Below are 26,067 nucleotides of genomic sequence, written 5' to 3'. Positions count from 1 at the left end.
CTCCACTCGGGGAGACACAGCTCAGGAGCCCCCTCTGCAGGTGGTGCTGCATTGGGTGCTCTGCGAGTCAGGTTACAAGATCTCTTCTTTTGTCCACGACATGCACTCATCAAGAGGGCGGGCACCGGAACTCTTAGGGCTTGCCCAGTGGAGGGAGGCAGGTGATACTGTGGAAGTATCCAGCAGCTACCTTGTATGCTATTTTCTGTCTTTAAAAAAATAAGTGGAGGACAGTGACATTTACATTGAAATGCCTTTTCTTTTTAGCCCTGCCAGACGTTTTACCAAATTTGCCATGAAACAGTAGGCAGGTTTATCCAGTATGGCATTCTTACAGTGGCGGAGGTAAGAGCACATGCTTGCCTTTGTTTGCCTTTATTTAGTTTCTTGCTCTTCAGTATCTTTCCTACCAGCCACCTGAACCAATAATTCCACTCGATATATTGTCAAGTCCAGATGAGATGAAGAGAAAAATAAGAATGGGGAGAATAAATGTCCTTTGGGACTGCTTAATATTTTAGCTCCTTTTGTGTAATGGGTGTTGTGCAAGACATATCTTGACTAGATTCCCTGACATCCAGAAGTCTGCCTTCCAAGATCAGCTCTTCTGCATATCTGTGTGCTTGTAGCTTGCACATGTGCATTTTTCTTTTTTGAGATTTTGTTTTAATTTAGGCACCTTTAGTATAGAGGGTATGGCCTGAGAAAATAGGTGCCAATTTAGGAGAGGGAAGGGTATTTTATTTGATCTGTCTGGTAGCTTTCGCCCTCACTCTTTCTTTTTTCCCTCCCCTGCTGTCTTCCGAGTGATTTTGAGTTTGGAGAGGGCAGTGGATTGATGTTGTGAATGGCTAAACAGAGCAGAGTAGGGGAGGGAATGAGAGAGGACTGCTTTGTCTGGGGTCCAGCGGGCAGGTGTTTGCGTGCCTGTGCACGTTTATTTACTCTTGGTCATCTCCCTGACATAGCCAGATGATCAGGAGGATGTTAGTCCTGGTGTTGCTGAGCAGCAGTGGGACAAGAAGCTTCCTGAACCTTTGTCTTGGAGAAGTGATGAAGAAGATGAAGACAGCGATTTTGGTGAGGAGCAGCGAGATTGCTACCTGAAGGTACTTGGGTGAGGAGTTCTGGTGGACGTGACAGTGATGAGTTGAGGCTTATGTTCCACAAGTTGTAAGGTTCTTTTTTTTTTTTTTGCGGTACGTGGGCCTGTCACTGCTGTGGTCTCTCCCGTTGCGGAGCACAGGCTCCGGACGCGCAGGCTCAGTGGCCATGGCTCACAGGCCCAGCCACTCTGCGGCATGTGGGATCTTCCTGGACTGGGGCACGAACCCATGTCCCCTGCATTGGCAGGCGGACTCTGAACTACTGCGCCACCAGGGAAGCCCTATGAGGTTCTTATAAACTGGGACTCTGGTGACTAATTCACGTTCAGAGCACCCACAAACTATCTGGGGTGCTTTCTGCCTAGTTAGGATACTGAAACTGTTTGAATTGAATTAATACCTTAAATTGTTCAGTTTGGGTATAGATAAATGGAAAAAGAGACAAGAGTCTGAAAATTCGGCAAGATGAACGTCATAGGTGATACCTTTCATGACCCTCTCATCAGAATGCACAGGTGCACACCTGTTTACCCACACCTGCACTCACTCCTAAAGAGGCAGAGTGGTTTTGTTCAGTCATCACTGAAGCAAGGCAGGACCGTACCAGGTATGGGAGAGAATTAATATTCAGCTGCCACTGGCCTGGGTGCTCTTTTTGAGCCATGCTCAGTCTTGCCATCTCTCCCAGAATTTCCTACATCAAGCTCTTTACCTTCAATTAAGACAAATCCTATCACAGGAGAAAATTTGATTTTTAAAAGATTGTCCCTGCTTTAGAAAAAGCAATGTTGTCTAATTTGTAATTTTAGAAATTAGTAATAATGACCCTTCTCTTCTGAATACCCTAAGTGGATTACTCTCTTTGCAGTGGGATAATACCCCTAGTTTACACACACACACACACACACACACACACACACACACACACACACACACACACACACACACACACACACACACACACACACACACACACACACACACACGAGAGTCCAAATGACTTTTGGAGGTTTTCCATGTTGGCTATTATTAGTTTCGAGATGGGGCAGTGATCTTGCTTCCACACTCCAGAGAGGCTCGTCTGAACGTGCATGTTTTGGGAGAGGGGTGCAGTGAGAGCGCCTACTGCCCAAAGCACCCCGTCATCACCACCACCATTCCCCGCTGTGCCAGACTGTGGGCCCGAAGCCACGTGGGGATGGCAGGCAGTGAGGGGTGGGAGGGACTGAGATGGTCTCAGGGGTCTCGACATGTGGCCTTTTGGTGCACTTGAGTGACCGTCGAGCCAGGCTTCAAAGTCTGGAGGGTCCGGCCTCGGGAGCAGCTGTTTTCAGTGATGACAGTGTGGCATAATTTCTCAAGTATGACAATTTCTCCTAGGCAGCTGTTCAATGAGCGCAAACCTCAAGTACTTTGAATGTCAGTGGTTACAATAAAGAACGCATGTCAAAACCAGTAGTCATTTCCAGGGGCGATTCTGCGCACACGGAGCAGTAGGCCGCTTCTGTGTGGAGGCAGTGAGAGGCCGTCTTCTTGAGCCGCTGGTGCTCTGAGGAGGTTCCTTTGTCCCCCAGTGACTGGGTCTCCCGCCCCTCCCCTCCCAGGTGAGCCAGTCCAAGGAGCACCAGCAGTTCATCACCTTCCTGCAGAGGCTCCTTGGGCCTTTGCTGGAGGCCTACAGCTCTGCTGCCATCTTCATTCACAACTTCAGTGGTCCTGTTCCAGAGCCTGAGTATCTGCAGAAGCTGCACAAATACCTGATAACCAGGACAGAAAGGAGTGTTGCAGTGTATGGTATGTGGGACCCTGTTTTGGCTTCTCTTAAAAGCTACACATTTTTCGATTATAGGAATCTGGTCATCGTAGATAATTGGGAAAAAGAATGCAAAATTATCCTGACCTCTAACTCCATAGATTACTACTACTACCTGTTTGGGTGTGTTATATAAATTGAATGATACAGATAGATATTCTTATGTCTGGCTTTTTTCATTTAACTTTGTTAGTGAGATTCATACATGTCGTTGCATGTAGTTGTTTGTCTATTCTTGTTGCTTTGTAGTATTCCACTGTATAAGTATTTACCACATTTTATTTATTCACATCCATCATTGATGGATATTTGGGTGTTGCAGTTCAGAGCTACTCTGAATAGTGCTGCTGTGAACATGTTTGAATGTGCCTTTGGGTGAACACAGGGACTCATTTATGCTGGGCTGTGTAGGAGAATTGCCTAGTCACAGGGTGTGGTGGGTTCAGCTTTAGTGGGTACTGCCGAGCAGTTCTTAAGTGCTGAACCAGTTTGCACACCTAGTAGCAGTGGGTGTTTCATTTGCCCCCCATACTGGCCGGCACTTGATACTGTCTGCTACAGAAGAGGTGTGATTGGCGTGGGAGTAGCATTTTATACAGTTACGGTTTAGGACTGAAACTACTTTGAATCAATAATTTTTAGAGCCATGAGGGATCTAGAGATAATCTATCTAGAGATATCTAGTTATAGTTATTAGAGATATCTAGATCTCTCCTTCTATAGATAGATAGATAGATGTGTAGATATATCCCTAGATATATCTCTAGATCGCTATCTAGAGCTAGAATCACCTCACTTTATAGATGAGGACACTATTCCAGATCACATAGCTAGTTAAAGGGCAGCCTGGGTTTAGAATTCTTTTTTCTCAACCTCTAGACTTGTGCTCTTTCTGGTCCCACTGGTGTAGTAGTCATGTATGCATCACTGTGCAGTTTAAAAGAATTTCTACACGCTGTCTTGAGTCTTACAAAAGTCCTTCAAGATGGATGTTTTGGGTGTTTCTCTTTCCCTTCTTCTTCTCTCTCCTTCCCTGCCTCCCTCTCTTCTTCCCTCCCTGTTTCTCTCCTTATCCCTCTCTCCTCTTTTTTCCTTAAAAGATGACGAAGTAGCTTTAAAGAAACGGCAAATCCTTTGAGGCCTCACAGGTTACCAGTAGCGAAAGGGAGCTTGACCCAGTCCTGGGACTTGCTCTGACCCTCTCCCTAGCCTCCCGCGCTCTGACTGTGGGTATAGGGGTTTACTTTGTTGCTGGGCCTAAACGTTTGACAGGGGCTTTTTCTTTCTTCACAGCGGAGAGTGCCACCTATTGTCTTGTGAAGAATGCTGTGAAAATGTTTAAGGATATTGGGGTGAGCGTCCCCTGCTTATGGTATAAAAGAGTGTGTTCACGTCTGTCTGCTTTCCATTTAGATCTAGTCTATGTGAGACACCTTTGTGTTGGGCTGAAGCCTGGGAGAAGCAATTTCTGCTGGATTAATCATGCAGGCATTTCTGGGGGTTGGGAGAAGAAGGGGCACGTTGAAGGTGAGGTCCATCAGCACAGATTTATTTGAATGTTTCAGAATGTTCCTGGTTTTCATCTTCATTCCAAACGAAGGTGTCAGTGTGTTTCAAAATCCTCCTGCGGTTTTGGTGGGGTGTTAGTTATGCCGTGTGGTTTTCAGTTCTTTTCCTGGCTGCGCTGTGCGGCTTGCGGGACCTTAGCTCCCCAACCAGGGATTCGAACCCATGCCCCCTGCATTGGGAGTGTGGAGTCTTAACCACTGGACCGCCAGGGAAGTCCCTTCAGTTATTTTCTTGTGCTTTTACCAATATTTCTAGAAGTATCCTCATGTATCCCTTATCTTCACATATCATTTGGAACATGAGTTCCATGAAGGTACTAGTGATCATTGTAAGGGAATATTTGTGACTTTATTCCAACATAAATTTAAAAATACAGTACACTGGTTGAACTCCACCTCCAGAACCCCACACCTGCCCCCATAACCTCCCCACCCCACACTCGTACACGCTTACATGGACGTTTACTTAAAGCCCGCATACGGCTCTGCGTGCCTTACTGCATTTTCTGGTCTAGGACACAGAGCAGGGTTGGTGATAGAAATTCCCCCCCCCCCCGCCCCGACCCTTTTTGGTTTGTCTTTAATTTAATCTAAACTTTCTCTCTAGGTTTTCAAAGAGACCAAACAAAAGAGAGTGTCTGTTTTAGAACTCAGCAGCACTTTTCTACCTCAGTGCAACCGGCAAAAACTCCTAGAATATATTCTGAGTTTTGTGGTGCTGTAGGTAACTCCTGGCATATCTGGCCAGTGACGAGTGTGGGACGAGTCCCTCGTAGGCTCCTGCCTGTGGCTCGAGAGTGGAAGGTGCCATCGTGTGGTCGGGCCTGACCTGTCCTGATGTGACCTCCTGGAAGACAAGTGCCTTCTCCCCTCCATGATCTGTGATCATCGGACTCTGAGGTGACACAGCCGCCTACAGATCACACTTCGGGGGCCCTCAGCCTCCGTTCACAGTTCATAATCAGTAGATTACAAAATGAAATCGCAAACGATTATTTTGGAGTTTATTAAAGATTTACATTTTAAGTATAACTGTTAAGGACTAATTACTGTGATGGACACAAAAATGTAGTTGATTCTAGAACTGAATCTTGTATAGATAGTATACTTAACGCTGTCAGGTAATTTGTTGGCATATTTTCTGATTAATGGTTAATGCTTCCTTTAAAAATAATTGCGTCATCCATTCCCTGGATTTTTTTTGTTGGTTTTTGTTTTTTGGGTTTTATCCTTGTCAATCGTAGCTAAATTTTAAGTGGGAACACTTTTCATCTTAAAGTGCTTTACAAATGAATGGGCTAATGTACATCACACCCAGGTATCACTGTGCTGTCTGTTGCAGTCAGATGCAGAAAGTGTTTTAAGAGCTAAGTGAAGACACAGTATTAGTTTAGGTCAGGAATAGAGATAATGTGACCAAACAGCTAACACCAGGAAATAAATTTGGCTGGCGAAATTCAAGATAAACCTGGCCAGAAAACTGACTTTGAAAACGTTTGTTCATGTGAAAAAGTGCCATTGAGTTTTAAATGACCAGCAAGTATTTAGGAACAACTCCTATTTTACATCTATATACCTTCCCACCCCTCAGGTAGTACCTGCCTATCACAGGTACAGCTGTTTCTTAGAGAGAGCAACTGTACTAACTTATTAGCTTGGCCTGATAGCCTGTGTTAAAGTGCCCTGGCTTCAGGCTACTGACCCAGTCCTCTCATGCCATTCAGACAGGTCGTGCACTGCACGTCTTCTGGGTGGCTGGTACCCACTCACGTTGGGCAGAGTACAACCTGGACAGTATATGTGATAGCCCTGCGGACTGGCAAATGGTCGGAGGCATTTATAGGTTTTTTAGCTTTGAGGAAGAAAAAAACCATGGTTCTTTAAAAGCGTGTGTGGGTTATTTTCCTAAACCCCGATGCCACATAGTGGCAAATAATTAAGAAAAATTGTTCATAACATGTAGGTGCCTTTTTGTGAGCAGGGATCATAATCGTTAGCTAATTGTGGTAATTATAGTGATTTAAAAATCATGTGATATTAAACGTTTTCTAACAACTTACTGTTCCTTCTCTTCTCTCCATGGTATTATGAAATAGGAATTTTCCATGATGAGTATTGCAGGTAATCTTTGAATTTAATCGAAAAGTACTGAGAATAAGTTTGTGCTTTCATCAGCTTGGATTTTAAACACTAATAATATCTCATGAATATTCTTTGTGCGTTGCGAGAAGGAAAGGTACTAATTGGTATTTCACATTGTATGAAGCTTTTGAAACTCAGAGCAATAATGCCATGCTTTTGTGATTTTCTTCCACTCTTCTCAAATTCCTCATTTAAAATATATGTTTTCTTTATAGGCGTTCACGTACTATTAAGCAGTTGTCAGTGTTGCAGCGTCTCTGGTGTGAAGTGGGGTCTTCCCCGTGTAGCATTCCTTTTTCCTAAGTAGGATGGAGCTCTGTGTTTGGGGGAACAGCCAGGGAGGCTTATTTATCCCCTTGTGTGTTCCTTGTCTAGGCGAGCAAATATTTCACTAGTCTCTTTTACTCATCCACTAAATTATAGACCAAGGATTACTCAGACCCTTTAAGTCAAGGTTGGGACTGACCCCCCAGTGGATTCTGCTGCCCCGCCTGTGACTTCTGCTAAGAGCTACTGCTGCACCAGCCTAAGCAGGGAACAATGGCTTCTCTGGCTTTATTTTTCCCTTTCAGTTGGTTTGTTTTCTAGAAATCTATGCAGATGCTTTGGGGAATGCAATATATGATTTGCTAGCTCTCTTGCCACTTAACTCACTGTGAGAATAAATATGCATGCTTTCTGTAATTAACTGGTGCTTTGAAAACCTTTTTTAAGGAAGACAAATCTCAACCAAAGTTCTGCTCATCCAGACAAGCTCACCCTCGAGTTAATTTTAGCACAGCTCATTCTTGAGTGCCTCGTTACTGAACGAACATCCATCATCCCAGTAAGGCTTCCAGATAGCACTGTCTTGCTCGAAGATTTATTCTTGTTTTCCAAAAGCGAATGGCTTTCATGTAAGATTAAACAAACTAGGTGCTTGTAAATAATTTACTACAGTTTACTCTATTGCATTTCTATAAAACTGAAATGCATGTCCTCCAGGGGAAGACAAGCTGTGACTCAAGTTAAAAAGCAAACAAAAAGACCCAATAATAAGCAATGTGAAATTGCACTCTTTGAAAATGAGAAAATCCTAAGAAATTCAAAAGAGGAGAAGGAATTTTCACTCTCAAAATTTAAAGAAAAACAAAGGGAAAGAACTAGCATGAAGTGTGTAGAACTAGTAACAGTACTGTGAGTCTTCTCAGATCTATTCAGATCTATTAAGTCTCACAAAGCCACAAGAGTGAGTGGAGGAAACATCAGGGATTGCAATGAATATAAGATTGTGGAATTTCCAATCTGAAGGGGAAAAGCATTTCCCAAAGTTCTCCATGTATATGAGTGCTCTGTGAGATGTTCATAGGTGTTTTGTATATAGAAAAAGTGTTGCTGGTAAAATAAATTTGCACACGGACCCTCTTTCCTAGAAACTCACAGTGCACTTTAGTGCAGTAAGGGCTCAGGGCCTGCCAGTACCAAGCCTGTTTAACCCAGCATTTCCCAATCTGTGTGATCCCAGGGCCTTTTCCCCCTTTGGGACACCTATGGACCTCTCCTTAGGGTCATAGAAGACATTTTGGGAAACACTATGTTAGGTAGTTCTGTAAGGGGTCAAAACAAGAACTGCCATGTGGCACAGAGGCAGAATTTGCATGCATTTTGTATAATCAAATGTTGCATTTAATGGATGTATATTTCCTCCCCTGGAGACAATGAGCACAGAAAACTATAGTATAGGTGGTCAGAGCTCTTTTCTTGGATGAAAGACCAGCCCTTAATGTATCTGGGTTTTTCACTGAAAGTAGCAAAGTTAACACTAGGATTAATTGGGATAAAAAATTAAGATTCTCATTCAAACCTAGAAGAAAATATTGCACAATCGAATGCAGCTTTTTATCCACAAATAGTTCTAGTGTTTAGAAACGATAGGACTTACCACTGAGGTTTATAAGATTTAATTTGGATGTAAATCTGTTTTTTAAAACACATTTTAGGAACTTGAGACTTAGCATCTGGCATTTCAGTTTAATACAAACTAATGATTGAATTTGAAAGAGACTTTTGACTTTATTTCTAAACGTCTAACGTTCTGAAAAGCCTTGATGGAAGGTGTTAAGCTATTTGCCCATTGTACAGAGAAGTGTCAGATTGTTATAAAAAGATTTATTATAAAGTACCATGTGACGCTGTGGGTGAAACATTTGGAAACATTGATTGATTTTTATGCTTGTCAATATATTGTAAGAAGCACAGAAGTGTAGTTTTGTTTTAATAAACCAAAAAGTGAATATATTCTTGATGTCTTGCATTTGTAGTTAAAAGTTCCCTACATAATTCATTGTACAAACGGTTCTTGTTTGACTTCACATAGGCCTTTATTAAAATGCTTATAAGAAATAATCTTACATAAATTTGTGAACCTGCAGTGCGTGATTTTATTATTGACCCAGAGCTCTTCAAATTTGATCAGGCATTTGGGGATGTAGATATCTACAGCTTGGCTACTGCCCTTCTCAGTAAATATTCACATCACAGAGAGATTCTTTGGGTTTCTGTAAATATTCCTTTAAACGTGGTGCTTCTGATATATTTTAATATGTTTAAGTTTGTAAAAGCATGAACTGAAGTCTTAGGTTTTTCCCACTAGTTCATGATAGTTGCTCGAAATAGTTTCCTTTTTTTGACAAGTAAGACAAGTATTTTACTAGAGCACAGTTTTCTGTGGATGATTTGAAACTGCTCAAATGCAGTCTTCTCTCCAAAGTGTGCCCCCTGGAAAGGGTGTTAAACGGGTGCCTGGTGATGCCATCCATGCCCTTTGGGTGCATGACAGTGCGTGACAGGGCTGTGAACCTGATCAACACCCAGGATCATCCCATGTGTTCTGCTCCAGCTTCTCGATCTGAACTTTGTACTTTAGCGCCTTTGATTTCCTCTGGGATGCTGTTGCCACGACTGTGCCCTCACCCTTTGGTGTATTCGTTCTTTCCTTTGCATTAGCAACTTTCTTGCTCCTGCACTGTGGACTTAACCTTGCCTTCCGTTCATCAAGGCAAAATTCTAACTTTTACAACCACTCGTTTTTAAGTGGATATTAATTTTGAAATCTAGGCTTTTAATGTTTAGTCCTATATTCACTAATTGTAGTCCCAGTTATGTCCCTTTTAAACACCTTACAGTCTGTCTGGTACACACCTAACTAGCAAAATTCTAATGTACAAATAGGCATTTTCTGAATTGTCCACAGCATCTGTGATGTCCGTGCAACGGCCACTGCTTAGCCGTCTCTAGATGCCAGCATAGCTCCTGCATTGTGTGACTTGTACCACAAAGCTTGGCATCAGGATGCTTCTCAGCCCTCAATCTAGGAAAAGGAAGCCTCATCCAAGTTGTGTTCTGTGTGTGGATTTTATATAGCCTTTCAAATCTGTTGTTATTATTTTTAAGAAAAGGAATATAGCAGAGAGAGCATGGGGTTTGAGGAGCAAAAAACTTAAGATTGAGTCTGGCTCTCTTGTGCACATGCTGGAAGACATTGAGCTGGTCACCTCACCCCAGTGAACATACATGGGTGTCCTCTGTGTTGTATGGGGACAGCAGTGGATTTTTGAAGATGAAATAAGGTGGGATGAATGCAGAAGTGTTTTGTAAGCTTAAGAGTGTTACAACTGTGTGGTATTTGGTTTTCTCGATTTCCTACTTAGGAAAGAAAATGTAGCTCTGAAAGGGAAATTAGGAGTCACCTGGTATTTGGCGCCCAAGTTTTACAGAAGAGGACATCACCGGTGCTCGCACAGTAAGTGATGATAGAATCTAGAACAGAAGCAGCATCGTTGGACCCTCAATCCCACCCCACTTCAATCCCACTTCAATGACCACCAGCCAAATGGAAGGTGAACAAGAAAGCAAAATGATCAAGTCCCATCCAGTGACGTAGGGACCATCCTTGTGTTCGGTGTCGAACTTGGCAAATTATAGGTACATAAGGTTGTGAAACTGGAAGGAAGTTTATTGGCTCCAGCAAAACAATGTGCTTGACATGCTGGTACCGGGACTTCTTTGTGGGTACAGAGTTGGGCACTGCGCTAAGGACTTTCTATGCATCACCTCAGTCCTCCGGGGGTAGGTACAATACTATTAGCCCCATCTTACCACTGATGAAACAGGGCTGAAGCAGTTTGCTGAAGGCTTCTGCCAAGGCAGAGTGCAAATTTGCTCTCCATCGTGGTGACACACTTTTCTCTGGGTTTGCAAGTTCTGCCCTTGTCCTGGAACGACTGACAGGCACAGAGGAATAAGGCAGAAAGCAGTATGTCTCATCAGGACAGGCGGAAAAGGACGTAAGGATTCTTTCCCTTCACCTAATGTCCTCTTGAAAAGTCTGTTAAGGGTGTTAAGGGTGTCCTTGTACGATTCAGAGGGCAACCATGTCACTAAGGTGATGTATCCAGCTCGCAGGATTTCTCAGAAGCCCTCCTACACTGTGCCCTTTGCACAGAGTTAAGCAGAAGGAGAGCTTTGGAGGTTGAAGACGGCTAGAATTTGTCGCCACTAACTGTGGATTTGTCATAATGCAGAGCCCAAATTCAGCAATGATTAGCGTATGTGTTGGAGGGGATCACGGAGAGGAAGTGACCATTGGTTGACTGGAGAGTTGGACCCGGGCAGCAAGAGACTCCTCACCCCCTCCTCTGTCCTTGGAATGTACGTGCTGCTTACTATTCCCATGCTGACAGCCATCTCAAGGATGCAGCCTTGAGCGAGTAAGGTGTTGCCGAGACCAACTCGACTGAATACGTGATTGAACCCAGTTAAGGCCTCTATATAGACTTTTGAGATTCTAGCTGATGGGGGCAGAGATCTACCGTCTTGCACCGCCCAAGACAATCCTCGTAGGTAAGTTCCCTTGCTTATTAAACCTGCCACCTACCAATCTGGAACAGTCTGCCTCTTCCTCTGGTTCTCCTTGCCCTCTGTGGACAGGGGCCAGTTTGCAAACCAACAATGTAATAGTATTTTTATGAACGTGTGTGCCGGGCACCACGCTGATCATGAGGTAGGGGTCCTAAAGACCCTAAGAGGAAACTGAGTGTAAGCTATTTCTCACGGTCATCTTGCTGGCAGGCAGTGGGGCTGGTTTCCAAACTTGATCTTCAACACTGCATTTTACAAGGGTTCATTGGAGGCACTCAGCCTCCCCAGTGGGTCATGTCTGGAAGAGAGAACAAATAACACTGGAACAGAGTTTGGAGGTGGCGTTTACTTGGGAGGGGTTTTGAGCACAAGGCAGGCTTCGGCTGGGCTTGCTCTGAAGTCTTCCACTGTGTTCACTGAGTTGGAAAAGTCTCTGCCTCTTGTGCAGAAAGAAAAGGGGGCAGTTCCACCCTGGCTTCCCACACTGCAGGCTGCAGTCCTGGCCCCTCCACTTGGGGTCAGGAGATAGCCCTTCCCTCCAAGGCACTGCATAAATCACTTCTAAATCTGCAATCCTGAGACAGTAATGGTATCAACAGGGCCACAGTTTTATAATGCTTTAAAGGCTCTAAACTGCAAGTCATTTTTTTTTTTTACATCTTAATTGGGGTATAATTGCTTTACAATGGTGTGTTAGTTTCTGCTTTATAACAAAGTGAATCAGCTATACATATACATATGTTCCCATATCTCTTCCCTCTTGCGTCTCCCTCCCTCCCACCCTCCCTATCCCACCCCTCCAGGCGGTCACAAAGCACCCAGCTGATCTCCCTGTGCTATGCGGCTGCTTCCCACTAGCTATCTACCTTACGTTTGGTAGTGTATATATGTCCATGCCACTCTCTCGCTTTGTCACAGCTTACCCTTCCCCCTCCCCGTGTCCTCAAGTCCATTCTCTAGTAGGTCTGTGTCTTTATTCCTGTCTTACCCCTAGGTTCTTCATGACATTTTTTTTTCTTAAATTCCATATATAGGTGTTAGCATACGGTGTTTGTCTTTCTCTTTCTGACTTACTTCACTCTGTATGACAGACTCTAGGTCTATCCACCTCATTACAAATAGCTCAATTTTGTTTCTTTTTGTGGCTGAGTAATATTCCATTGTGTGTATGTGCCACATCTTCTTTATCCATTCATCCGATGATGGGCACTTAGGTTGTTTCCATCTCTGGGCTATTGTAAATAGAGCTGCAATGAACATTTTGGTACATGACTGTTTTTGAATCATGGTTTTCTCAGGGTATATGCCCAGTAGTGGGATTGCTGGGTCATATGGTAGTTCTATTTGTAGTTTTTTAAGGAACCTCCATACTGTTCTCCACAGTGGCTGTATCAATTTACATTCCCACCAACAGTGCAAGAGGGTTCCCTTTTCTCCACACCCTTTCCAGCATTTATTGTTTCTAGATTTTTTGATGATGGCCATTCTGACTGGTGTGAGATGATATTTCATTGTAGTTTTGATTTGCATTTCTCTAATGATTAATGATGTTGAGCATTCTTTCATGTGTTTGTTGGCAGTCTGTATATCTTCTTTGGAGAAATGTCTATTTAGGTCTTCTGCCCATTTTTGGATTGGGTCGTTGGTTTTTTTGTTATTGAACTTCATGAGCTGCTTATAAATTTTGGAGATTAATCCTTTGTCAGTTGCTTCATTTGCAAATATTTTCTCCCATTCTGAGGGTTGTCTTTTGGTCTTGTTTATGGTTTCCTTTGCTGTGCAAAAGCTTTGAAGTTTCATTAGGTCCCATTTGTTTATTTTTGGTTTTATTTCCATTCCTCTAGGAGGGGGGTCACAAAGGATCTTGCTGTGATTTATATCAGAGTGTTCTGCCTATGTTTTCCTCTAAGAGTTTGATAGTTTCTGGCCTTACATTTAGGTCTTTAATCCATTTTGAGCTTATTTTTGTGTATGGTGTTAGGAAATGATCTAATCTCATACTTTTACATGTACCTATCCAGTTTTCCCAGCACCACTTATTGAAGAGGCTGTCCTTTCTCCACTGTACATTCCTGCCTCATTTTTTTTTTCTTTACATAAAGTTTGCTTCCATCTCTGGATTGGGAATTTTTACAAAATCTCTTTTGTTGAAGTGTGGCAGCCTCATTCACTTTTCCCCATAGACGTTCCCTCCCAATAGTCGACTGAAATAACAGCCCACAACATGAGAGCTGTGAGTTTCAGTTTTATGTGGGACTTACTGAGGATTATAGCCCAGGAGACAGCCTCTCAGATAGCTCTGAGGAACTGCTCCAAAGAGGTGGGGAGACAGGTCAGCATGAGAGTGATTTTGGAGAAGGGGTAGGTGTAATCAGGCACACAGCTCCGCAGAAGGTTGTTGCTAGTCACGAGAAACAGGTATCTCAGTTAATGACTTTAGTGCTTGTATGAGAAGATGCAAGAAATTGGGTTCATAAAATTTTCTCCTGAAAACATCTAACTCTCTGAAGGCCTGTTCTGCCAGTTTTCCCAGAGCACAGAGTGCCTCATTCCTGATCTTCGCCCCAATCTCCTTTCAGGGTATCGGTATGTTAAAGGTCAGCAACAGCGGTGGCTAATGACTTAATTCTTGTAGAGCCAGATGGCGAATGACATTCTTTTCGTTGGCACAGTGCAGGCATAAAGCAGGCAGATTAATTTGGAAAGTATGTCTAAGTTGGGTGATAGAACACAGCCATTGTCTTTGATCAGGATGAAACTTAAGTTCATTGGCAACAACGTGCATTTAGGTCGTTCTTGATGAAAATTCATTGTGCTTCCCTAAGCTGCTGAAGCAAGAGGTAGGTTTGCATGGTGTATCCATGGTTCCTGCTTTAAGTCAATTTAATTAACAGTAGAGTCTTGTCAGTGCCCAGAAAATAACTTTACATAAATAAAGGTAAAATGCAGAGGTTGAAAGAGTAATTGTCCGAAAGGGCGTTTGAGTCTCAGGACGCTGCGAGGGGCCAGAAAGTTGCAGACACTGAATATGGGAGTCACTGCAGCAAAGCCCACCACACAAGCACACAAAGACAGACAGCACCAAGAATCAGATGAATTCCCAAAAAGCCGTTAGGAAATCAATTTTAAAAATTGCAAAATAATTTTAAAGGATTACATGCTTTGCTATTTAAAGTAACCCCGCTGGCAAGGTCTTTAGTTATAAGAAGTTCGTCAAGTCTGCAAATGAGAGTTAGTAACTGATTATATGACTTTGGGCAAACACTTGATTTCTCCTATTCGTAAGTTAGGGCAAAAAATAATGTCCCCACATCTAGCACGTCTATCACGGGAGTGTTGGGAAAACCACCTGAGCCAGTGGGTGATGCCTTGAAAGTGTAATTTATTCTCTAAACGTAAAGACTGGCTTCTGTTCTGGTGCTGGGTTTTCCTGAGGCAGAGTTCTTGCAGTGGATCCTGTAGGACCCTACCTGTGTGCCCGTGGCCACCACCGGGTCACCTGTGGACATTCCTGCACCTTTGTCTGCCTGGATCTCCCTGCTGAGGGCCGTCCCTGACTTGGGAGTACGTGGAGCCACCAGAGCCTGCTGGAAGTTGCTGGTGAGTCAATACCCCAGCAGTCATGGTCATCCAGTGGGGTTTGGGTTTGTGGAACTAGAAGATAAACAGCCCCTCATTGGAACAATTCAGAGGGTCCTCAGTGGGGTTAAGCTCCAGTTGGCCATAGCAGTGACCCACTCATTATTCCCTTTTCTTGGGGTGTACTCATTCCTTCTCCCCCTTCCATGTCTCCCTTTGCCTGTCCGTTACTGGTGCTTCCTGATATCAGCTCACACGTCAAGGACTGGCAGCCGAATCCTGTCTCAGGAGCTGTTTTCAGGGGAACCCAAACGGAGGCAGAGTCCTCACTACTTTTCATTGACTAGATGTTGAGCACAGTGATGTCAAGAGCTAGTGTTTCCAAAGTCCGTTAAGTTGGACTCACCCATGCGCTGTCGACACAGGATAAGTAGAGCCAGAGAGAACGTGGCATTTCTAATTCCCGGTTTGACGTCCATGTTTGAAGATGGTGATGAGTGGGTCTGTAAACGCTGTCCTGCCTCCTTTGCTGGTTGCCAGTGAGAAGGATCAACATGGTGGTTAGAGAGATTAGAATTCAGGGTGGTAAAGATTCGGGGAGTGTAACCAACATTGACAGAGTCTAAAGGTAGGCAGGGGAGAGGAGGCCATGTGTAAAGCAAGTGCTCACCTGGGAGCAGCGCACTGTCTCCTAGGGGACCCAGGACCTTACCCAAGAAAGGTTAGCTAATAATATTGTAGTCGGTCGAGGCAAAGACAGAACTTGCTGTGTGAGATCTGGGTGGTGACAGGGGGCACATGGCAGAGTCAGTCTTTAATTGGGCCTGGAAAGAAGGGCAAGAACCAGACAGTGGGAACACGAGTCCTTTCAAAACCTCACCTGATAATTAAGTTTGAGTAAACTTAATATTAAAGTTCATGCGCAAGACCTGTGTACATAGCCTTAATTCATCCTGCAGACTTGCCTAGTTTGGTAATTTCGAAATGTCAAACAAATGGAGTCAAAGTTCAAGATATCAGATTTCTCTAAAATTGTAGCAAAATTCTAGCTTGTGGTAAAACTCTTAGAAGATCTGGCAGCACTGGGTCTGTACTCCACATGGAACAATGGGTTAATAATGAATAGCGGTCATTTACATGGGGTATGCTTGTTATATTTCCGCCTCCTGGATTGGCTGCTGCACGGAGGTCAGGGGTCATTGAATCATTGGGCTCGTGCAGTTTATTTTATTTTTCCAAAGCAAAGAGCAGAGTCTCTAAATGCGCGTCTTTATTTAAAATGAAAAAAAGAAAGCCCTTTGAGTGTGAGGAGAATAAAGTAATGCGTATTGAGCATAAGCGAATTGCCAGTCGCTGCGCTAACAGCTTTACAGGCACGACTAGCTTCTCCCCATTTTACACGCCCGGACGTGGAGGCGCGGAAGTCTTGGGAAGCGCTTCAGGCATCTTAAGGGCATCTTAAGGGAATCATGGCCAACCTGCCGCTCAAACCCGTGTTCTTTCTATGGCACCCGGGAGTTTCCTTGACCTTGAGCTTCTTCCTGTTTGGATTTCATGATCTGGGTGTGATAAGTCCCCACTGTGACCACATTTGGGGGTGGGTTAGGGATGAGGGTGGTGGGAGGGAAAAGGAGGGTGATGCACTAAGATGTGGGGCTTTACGATTTCCCCATAATTTAAAGCCCGCCTCCCAGGACCCACACGTTTGCCTTGGGAGTTAAACGTGCCCAATCCAGGACAAAGAGGCCACAGCTGTTTGAGGAGGGGAATAGAGGGCTGGCGTTGAACGTGATGCGCGGGCCAATCGCAGGTGTGGGGCTTCTCGGGGGTGAAAAGGCGGCCATGACCGCGAAGTCACGGGCGAGTCCGTTTTCACGGCTTTCTTGGGGGTACAGAGCTCCGACCCGCCGACCAACTGGAGTTCTGAACAGGTAGGATCCCCGCGCAGTAGTCTGGGGGCTTCCGGGTTATCCCTGTGATGTGCCTGCGGTCGAAGCGTTTATAACTTTGGGATTCTGTGCCCAGAATCTGGCGAAGGCTCCCTGGGTTCGGATCCCAGTTCCGCGCTCACCAGCCCCACGACCTGGCGCCTGTTTCTTGATTAACCGTCTCCACTTAACTGGGTTTACGAGGTAGTAATGAATATTCACGAAGCATTTAATACCAAGCCTGGCACACACATAGTAAATGCTTTATAAATGTTAACCCTGTTAAAGGTCTCCCCTTTTCTGATGACTCAGAAAATTTTCCCTGGGAGCCCCTGCTTTCTCTACCTCCACCTGCCCTCTCGCTCCCTCAGCCAGCGTTCGCAGAATATTCGGGTAGACGCTGTGCAAGCCACCCGTGGTCCTGACCCTAGTGCTCTGTGCTTCCCCAGACTCCAGCCTTCCTGAGGTCGTGAAGTTTCAGAGGCGACTTTACTTGAATCTGGGACGCAGGGATGCAGGGTGTGGCCGCGCCACGCATTCCAGTTCCGTCCACGAGGTGGCGCTGGAACTTCATCTTGGGCTCCTAACCCGGGGCTGAAAGAAGGACGCCGCCGTCCGGACCCTGGGACTGGACTGTGTGCTTCCTGGGGGGTGGGCTTTAGGTGCTCCTTAGCAATGGGGCTTCTCACCGATTGCCGCAAATGAGACTCCGGGATGGATCCTCCAAGTGGAGGAAAGGGACAGGAAGAGACAGGAACGGGGACGGATGGGGTATAAGGGGCAGCAGCGGGCGTGGTTCCTGCAGCCCCAGCTCTCCGTCTGTGGCCTTGTCTCTGCCAGTTGCTCTGTGCTAGTCCAGGCTCTGGACACTTTGTCACTCTCTCCGGTCCCCTGCCCACCTCTGCCTTGCAGTTCATCTTCCATGCGCCTTTCTGCTCCTCTTTTAATACCCCTGGAGCTCTCCAAGACCACCTCTCCTTTCTTTACCCTCGCTATTCACTACAGTCAAACCCAACCCGTCCTTCCCCTCCTCCACACCTTTGCTTCTGAGTTTCTTTGTCACCACCTCTGCGTGTTCAAATCTTATTTTCCCCCCTTGGGTCACCTGGAAGTGATTGTTCCTTCTTCTGAACCCTCGATGCATCTCTCCTATGGCACTGGACCCTTTCATTCATTCATTCCAGTCCTCATGGAGCACCTCCTGTATGCAGCAAGGTACTGGGGATGCAGTGGTGAACAATACTGACATCTCCGCCCTCACGGAGCTCACATTCTCCTTGGAGAGATAGGTCTAAAAGGAGTAAACAGAGGTGTAAATAAAATGCAGATTGTAATGAGCGCAGTGAATGAAACCATTGGGGTGCTGTGGGAGAGTGTAATTGTGGGGTGTGGGCTCGGGGAGTCTCCTCTGAGCAAGTTGACATTTAAGCTGAGAGCCTTAAGGCTGAGAAAGAGCCGGTTTTGCAAAGGGGGCTTAGGGGTGGGTCGTTCCTGCAGAGGGAACAGCGTAAGCAGAGCCCTACTGGACCACAGAGAAGCTGGGAGAGGCTGGGCAGCCCCTGAGCCACGAGGCTGCCAGAGCAGGAAAGCCACTGGAGGGGAACTTCAAGGTTCAAGCCCTTTAAAGAGTATTGTTGTTGGTCTGTGTACATGACCTGGGGAAAGGGGAGGAAATGAAACCACAGGTGCAGGGAGAGAGGATGGCGTCTGGGACTGGTGGATTTGGGGACGCTCTGGAGATTGATGGGCAGGTGTGCCCTGTCACAAAGGCATGGGACCTAGGGTCAAGTGGAATACCAGCTCTGGTGGCCGGGGCTGGGGCCGGGGGCGGGGCGGGGCAGGGGTGGTCACTGCCTCCCAAGCACTGTGAGGGAGGGGCTCCGAGCACGTGCAGTCTGGGCAGCAGAGTGACATGACTGAGCAGCCAGCTCTAGGGAGGTGCAGGGGGCCACGACGCGGCAGGGACAGTGGATCTGACATTTGATGAATGGACTCAAAACTCCCTGAGGGCAGGAAGTGCGCTTGATTAATTGTTGCGACCATGAGAAGCATTTCCTGGGTGGCCTCCCTTTGGTAGAACAAGCAAAAAGATTTGATACTGTTGGAGACGCTGGTGTCAAGGGGACTGAAGCAGGGCCCCGTTTGCTGCCTGCCACCCACTGTCTTGGGAGCACTGAGGATGCCTGGTGTGACTACAGAGTGACGGGGCCAGGGCGGGCTTTTCTCCTTGGCTCTGTGCCTGGGACTCCAAGCCCTCTCGGCCCTCGCTGCTATTGCTTAAGCAGTGAGCTCCAATCCCTCTTCCTCCCCCTTCAGGGTCCACCTGCATACTTCTCTGAAAAGTGGGGTGCTGATGGTTTCAGGAGGGAGTCTGGCTTGCCTTGCCGAAGGGGAGAGTGGGTGCCTCCCATGCTTCCCAGAAATGCCTCCTGGATGCCTGAATCATATCGGAACTTCACTCCTAACAAAGACTTTGCCGGCTCTAAACTGACTTCACAGTCAGTCCTACAGTGTAAAGTTTGCACCGTCGTAAAATTGAGATCCACATAGCACGCTGGGAAGGGCCGTAGGGAGAAGGCACACTGTGTCTGGGACCAGTGGGAAGACAGGGAGACGCTGAGGTGGGGCAAGGGGAGTAATGCTGAGGCTGGAAAGCTGGTGTCCTGTACATCAGTTTTGCCCTGGGCCGGCACCTCTCTGGGAATCTTCACTTTCTTCCCGGGGTCAGGGAAGAAGGTCCAGGTGGAGCCCGGCCCCTCCATCCACTAGAGGGCGCCAGCACCCTGCAGCTGCTGGTGCAGCTTCAAAGGCCACTGATTGTGGGAGAGGTTTCGGGTGTCTCAGGGCCCTCAGAGATGCCATCGTGCCTGGAACTGCGACCTTGTATCCCCTGTGCCCTCTGTTCCTATCTGCTGCTCAGATGTGGCTGCCGTTTGCTTGGGCATCTCACAGATCAGCTCTGGCCACACCATTGCCAACATGAGCCCCGGGGAGTGGGGACCCCTGGCCGGTGCCTGGGGGCTTTGGGCTGCTGTGGCGAACCTCAGAGGGGCTCCCGGAGCTGGCCCCCGTGTGCGCAGTTGGGTCTGCCTGCCCAAGAGCCTGGGGGTGCCTGCGGCCTCCTCCCTGTGGGGTGACTCTCCTGGGAAAGAGACTCTGTCTTTGGAGTGTTCCTCTGCCCTTCAGGGCCTAGCTGGGTCCTGCCCTCCGTAGGAACTCATCACATCCACTGGCCCCGGGTGCCTACTGGGTGTTGGCTTCCGGCGAGCAGCTGCCTGGGAGACAGTGAGTGGGTGGGAAGGTGGTGGTCCTGCAGGATGGGGCTCAGAAGCAGCTGAAAGGCTGGGGTACCCAGTGAGGGGGGAGGGGTAGGGAAAACAGCAGGAAGAAGAGGAGGGGGGAGGGGGAGGGGGCGGAAGAGGGCAGTGAGCTGCTCTTGGAAGCCGGGCGAGCGTTCCGACCTCTAGGGGGGTCTCCATCCAGAGGAGGTTTGGCGCAGTGGCCACGCCAGCTGCTTCTGTTTAAGAATCTGGAAACCAACTCATGAAGCTGGCTTCCAGAGCCTTCTAACCTCCAGGCTGCTCTGGGCCAGGGAACCAAGCGGGATGTTATCCTTATTTTGCTCTGGCCTTCAACCATGGGGCCGAGCTCTCTGGAGGAGCCAGGGAGACGGACTGTCCTGGGCCACTGGGACCTGTGTGCCCCACGGGTTCCACAGAGGCCCTGAGGGCTGCAGGTGCGGGCGTCACGTCTGCAGAGGTGTCGGTTGGTGCGGTTCTCGTCGCCGGCATCTCTGAGCATCGCAGGCCGTGGGGCTGCACCGAGTTCTTGCATGGGTTTCCTGCTTTAATAGCGTGGGTTATAGGCGCGCTGGCCAGGCTGCAGTTTCTTCTCCCAGTGGGTACAGCTTCTGCTCTGCAGCCGGAGGACCCTGCTTATTTGCTGGTCTCCAGCAGCCCTTTCTCTGGTCTGAAAGTAATCCCTCTTGGGGCCAGTAGCGTAATGGGCTTGTGATGCTAATTTTAAAAATGGTTGGCAGATGATTTCCATCATAATGAGAGTCTTAGTGAAAGCAATTGTCCGGAGGCCGAGGACTCCTGCAGAGCCCTTGTGGAACACGAGGGGATCCGATGAAAGGGAGGACCGGCGGGTTGGAGATGGTGTGCTTCTGAAGGCGAGGATGATAGGGGGTCGCGTTATGAATGCAGGTTCCGGGAGGAAACAAGAGGCAGTGGGCAGTGGCCAGATTTACATCCATTCTGTAAGGCAGTGTGACTGTAAGTATGACTTTATAGATGAGGAGAGGCTCAGAGAGGTTGAGATTCTTGCCCAGGGCCATACAGCAAAGCAGAGAAAGAGCAAGGCTCGGAAGGCAGATTTCTGCATCCTGAAATGTTCACACACGCACACGAGTGGAGAGAGTAGCGAACAAGCCCCGCGCTCCCATCACTTACGTTCAACAACCGCCAACCCCAGGGCCGGTTCCATTTCATCTGTATCCTTTCTGCTCTCCCACCTGTGGATTATTTCAAAGCAGATCCCTGACATCGTATCGTTTCATCCATAAGTATTTCGGCAGGCAGCTCTAAAGGCTAACGATTCCCTTTTAAAACCGTAATCACAATGTCATGATCACACCTGATATCAGGTGTGTCATAATCACTCTAGTCAGCGTTCAGTTGCCTCAGTTTTTTCTAACTGGTGGTCAGGATCCAAGTAAGAGCCACGCATGGCAAGCAAAGTCTTTTCAGTTTCTTCTGAGCTGCAGTTTTTCTCTCCCTCTCTTTTCCCCTGCAGCGTACTTGTTTAAGCAATCTGGCCAGTTATTCTGTGGCTCCCCACACCTGGCTCTGCTGTTGGCATCTTTGAGGTCCTGTACAACCTGTTCCTCTGTCCTCTGTCCCCCATATTTCCTGTAATCTGGAACTTAGATCTGGAGGCTTGATCTGATTTAGGTTCAATTTTCGCAGCACCATCATTCTCAAATCATAAGATCGAAAGGCAGGCTGCTGAGCAGTGTGTGTGTGTGTGTGTGTGTGCGCGCGTGCGCGCGCATGTGTGCACGTGCCGGTACCCATGGGCTGTTATCTCCTCCCTTCGGCCACCTCCTAGAAGCCACTGCTCTCCCATGGCCACAGCCTCCTCTCAAGGCTACAAAACTGCTTCAAGGCTACTTGTCGAGGAACAAATACAAAGTGTTCCCTTTCTCAAAGCCGGTCCCCTGGGATGCTGCCTCAGAGAAGTCGTCTTCACTGGAGACAGAATTTATTTTGATGGCTGGGTACCGGTTTCCTCCTGCCGCCTCCTTCCGTTGCCCATATTTTGACTAAGGGTCTTTCCTGTCAGGGACCCTAGAAGATCTGAGAACCCAGCATCCTCTTCCCACCCCCTCCCCTTGTTCAGCCCCAGCTCTCTGCCGAAGCTGAGAAGTTAGACGCGAACCTCTGCTTCTACCCCGGAGGTCCTGTGGGCTGATGGGGCAGACTGACATGGAAACTGCAGCGACAGCCATCACCCAAACGCCCAGCCAGAGGTCCCTGGGGTTGCCCTGGAAACCGAGGAGGAGAGCTGGGGAGGGTCAGGAAGCACAGGTCTGCTCTCCTACGGGGTGAAAGCCACCATCCAGGCGGAAGACTGAGCCTGGAGCTGTCAGCTGCAGAGTGGAGAAAGAGGCCTTGTGCTCAGCTTCTAAGATGCCTGTCCTGGCATCTGAAATGCTTGCTCTGGGAGCCATCCATCAACGCAAGAGTATTTCCAAAGCACCTCTTCTGTGCTGGGGGAGAAAAGGGTCATCTCAACATGCCTATGGTCCGATGGCCAGCTGATGACCAAGAGTACAAAGAACAGGGAGGCATTCTTTTTTTTTTTTTTTTTTTTTTTTTTTGCGGTGCGCGGGCCTCTCACTGTTGTGGCCTCTCCCATTGCGGAGCACAGGCTCCGGACGCGCAGGCTCAGCGGCCATGGCTCACGGGCCCAGCCGCTCCGCGGCATGTGGGATCTTCCCGGACCGGGGCACGAACCCGCATCCCCTGCATTGGCAGGCGGACTCTCAACCACTGCACCACCAGGGAAGCCCCAGGGAGGCATTTTTGACCCCTCTTGTTTGTCCCTCACATCCAATCCATGGCTGTGTCAGCTCAACCTTTAAAACAGATTTTATTTTATTTTTTATTTTTTGTCCGTGCCGCACAGCTTGTGGTATCTTAGTTTCCCAACCAGGGATTGAACCCAGGCCCTCGGCAGTGAAAGTGTGGAGTCCTAACCACTGGACCAGGGAAGTCCCTTGAACAGACTTTAAATTGGTCCCCTTCTCTCCATCATCTCCCCACTGCTGCCCATCAACTCCTGCCTTCTCTCTTACTCACTTTAATCCATTCTTACACTGCAGCCAGCGTCATGTTTTTGCAACATAAATCCCATAATAATCCTCCTCCAGCTAAAATGCTGTAGAGGGTTGAATAGTGCCCCCCAAATTCATGTCTATCTGGAACCTCAAAATGTGACCTTACTTAGAAATAAGTTATTTGCAGATGTAATTAAAATGAGGTTACACTAGATTAAGGTGGGCCTTAAACCCAGTGACTGGTGTCCTTATGAGAAGACACAGAGAGAAGAAAGCCACGTGAAGGCAGAGGCGGGCCGCAGTGATGCATGGAAGCCAAGGAAGGCCAAGGATCGCCAGCAGGCAGGAGAGGCTGGGAGGACGCATGGAAGGACTCTTCCCTGGAGCCTTCAGGGTGTGCACGGCACCTGCCAACACCTTGATTTCAGATTTTACCTTCTGGAGCTGTGAGAGAATAAATTTTTATAGTTTTAAGCCATGCAGTTTGTTATGGCTGCCCTAGGAAACCAAACCCTTAATAAATGGTGTTCAAAATTATACCTAGAATAAAATCCAAAACCACGTCCCACGAGGCCCGGCAAGGCCTGGGCCCCTCTGTCCTGCCACCCAGGGCCTGTGCTCTTCTCACACCTCATGTTTCCCTGTCTCCCTGATATTCTGTTTTTAACTTCCATCATAGCACTTTTTACAAGTTGTCATTTTGAATAGACTGCGATGCTGTTTCCTTACCAGACTGTGGGCTCCTGGTGGGCACGTGTGTCCGCCTTGTTGGTCCTGGATTCCCAGCTCTTTATACTGTGTGTCTGGCACATCGTAGGTGCTTCATAAATATTTGCCGAATAAATGAGCCCAACACGTACAAGTGAAAGTATTCGTGGGATGAGGCTGTACGGAGGGTCAGATCAGGGTCAGTGGGACATGGAGAGGAGGAGAGGCCTGTGAGCTTGAGGGAGATCAGAAATGATTTCCAAATGATCCAGTCCACCGTCCCCAGGGAAGACACTGATGAAAGAGGGCCCGTGTCAGCTTTCTGTCTCATCGTAAACTCGGGGAGGCTCATCCCTACGTGCCAGGCCCTCTGCCAAATGGACAGAAGTTGGCGTTGCTTGCTGGCGAGGCATGGCCCGGTCTGAGGAGCAACGGCCTTTCAGCTCTCTGGGCTGTGATTTATGGGCCCCAGACAGAGGGCAGGTGATCATGATTTACACGAGCCTCAGACCATTTGGGCCAAGAGACTGGGCAATTACATCATCCGACAGAGGAGCTTTACGGCACAGGCAAGACACCGGGGCCTCGGGGAGCCTCTGCTCCATCTCCAAGTTTATAGATGGATCCACCGAGGACCCCAGAGGGCGCATGACTAGCCCGGCATCAAACGCAGGTGTCCTCTCTGGGGCAGCGCAGGACTGGAACCCAGGGCTCCCTAGGCTGGTCCTTCCTCCCCATGGCCTTTCCTTTTAAAACAACCCAGCAAAAACCAAGCAGAGAATCCCTCCTTAGGCTCTCTGGAGGGCTGGCATTTAAATCACTTGAACTGGCCCAGCTTTTACTTAAAGATAATAAAGGTAGGGCTTCCCTGGTGAAGCAGTGGTTGAGAGTCCGCCTGCCGATGCAGGGGATATGGGTTCGTGCCCCGGTCCGGGAAGATCCCACATGCTGCGGAGCGTCTGGGCCCGTGAGCCGTGGCCGCTGAGCCTGCGCGTCCGGAGCCTGTGCTCCGCAATGGGAGAGGCCACAACAGTGAGAGGCCCGCGTACCGCAAAAAAAAAAAAAAAAAAAAAAAAAAAGTAAAGGTACCAGTTCTGTTTTATTTAAAAGTTAAACTTTTTAAAACTTCTTAGCTTTTCCACCAACGTAGCCAGTGCTGACAGGTCACTCCTGTCCTTCTGCAGCCTCTGCTTCTGGCTTCGCTGCCCTTTTGATTCTTTGATGTCTGGGAACCTGAGATGGACGGGGGTGGAGGGAGCAGGGAGGCACAGGCCAGAGGAGGCCTGTGGTCTCGTTTCCTTGTCCTGGCAGCAGCCCACCTCATCCAAGTGGAGCCTAAAAACCCAGCTTTGTGCTGGGCACACACTTGGTGCTTAATTAAGATTGACTGAGGCCATGAACAGCCCTGAGTACTGGTAGCTGAGATGATCGTTTTGGTGACTACCCATCCGCTGCATCATCGTGGTCTCCCTCATTTATAGAAATGCAGCATCTCAGAGCTAAGAGGACCATGCAGTGCATCCCCACCTCCGCCACATCTGTCCATGTCAGAGACCTAGCAGTCATCGTTGAGTCTTTCCTTTCCTCCCTTCCACGTGCAACCCACCCACTGGCGCTGTGGCTTTATCTCTGCACTGCATCTCCAGTGCCCCTCTGCTCTCCATCACCAAGGCCCCACCATCATCTTGCTCCGAGAGAAGCCTTTTCACTGGTGCTTCCTGCTACCCGTGCCTCCCACACCTTCCATGTTTCACAGAGCAGCTTTAAAAGGGGCGATGCTTTTAGGAGGAAAGTCACTCAAATTATGTCAGTTCTTTGCTTAAAACTGTCCATGGCGTTTTTTGCACTTGGAATAAAATTCCCACTCCTTTCACAGCCCACAGATAGGGTCCCTGGCAATGCCTACAGCCTTGCAGCTCCTGACCAGCCTCGACCCGCTGTCTCGCTGCCAGGCCTCCCCTACTCTCACCCCGCCCCTGCC

The 26,067-nt window shown here is 47.7% G+C and overlaps 1 protein-coding gene across 15 annotated transcripts in view; it reads left to right on the top strand.

Moving 5' to 3' along the window:
• Positions 1 to 26,067, top strand: part of GPAM (glycerol-3-phosphate acyltransferase, mitochondrial) — a 127,578-nt gene that overhangs the window by 33,925 nt on the left and 67,586 nt on the right. For 5 of the 15 annotated variants that reach the window (XM_060125994.1, XM_060125992.1, XM_060125993.1 and 2 more), the window contains 4 exons: positions 268 to 345; positions 969 to 1,109; positions 2,711 to 2,900; positions 4,213 to 5,058. In XM_060125994.1, coding sequence (XP_059981977.1) covers positions 268 to 345; positions 969 to 1,109; positions 2,711 to 2,900; positions 4,213 to 4,475 — 672 coding nt within the window. In that variant the 3' untranslated portion in view covers positions 4,476 to 5,058. Of the gene's footprint in view, positions 1 to 267; positions 346 to 968; positions 1,110 to 1,520; positions 1,538 to 2,710; positions 2,901 to 4,212; positions 5,060 to 5,094; positions 8,907 to 10,318; positions 11,519 to 26,067 lie in introns of those variants that run through there. The other 10 variants (XR_009536025.1, XR_009536024.1, XR_009536026.1 and 7 more) reach the window with 9 other exon arrangements.

This window comes from Lagenorhynchus albirostris, chromosome 16 (assembly GCF_949774975.1).
Source record: "Lagenorhynchus albirostris chromosome 16, mLagAlb1.1, whole genome shotgun sequence".
Taxonomy (NCBI): Eukaryota; Metazoa; Chordata; class Mammalia; order Artiodactyla; family Delphinidae; genus Lagenorhynchus; species Lagenorhynchus albirostris.
Note: the sequence above shows the minus strand (reverse complement) of the source record. Positions and strands in the feature narration are given on the sequence as shown.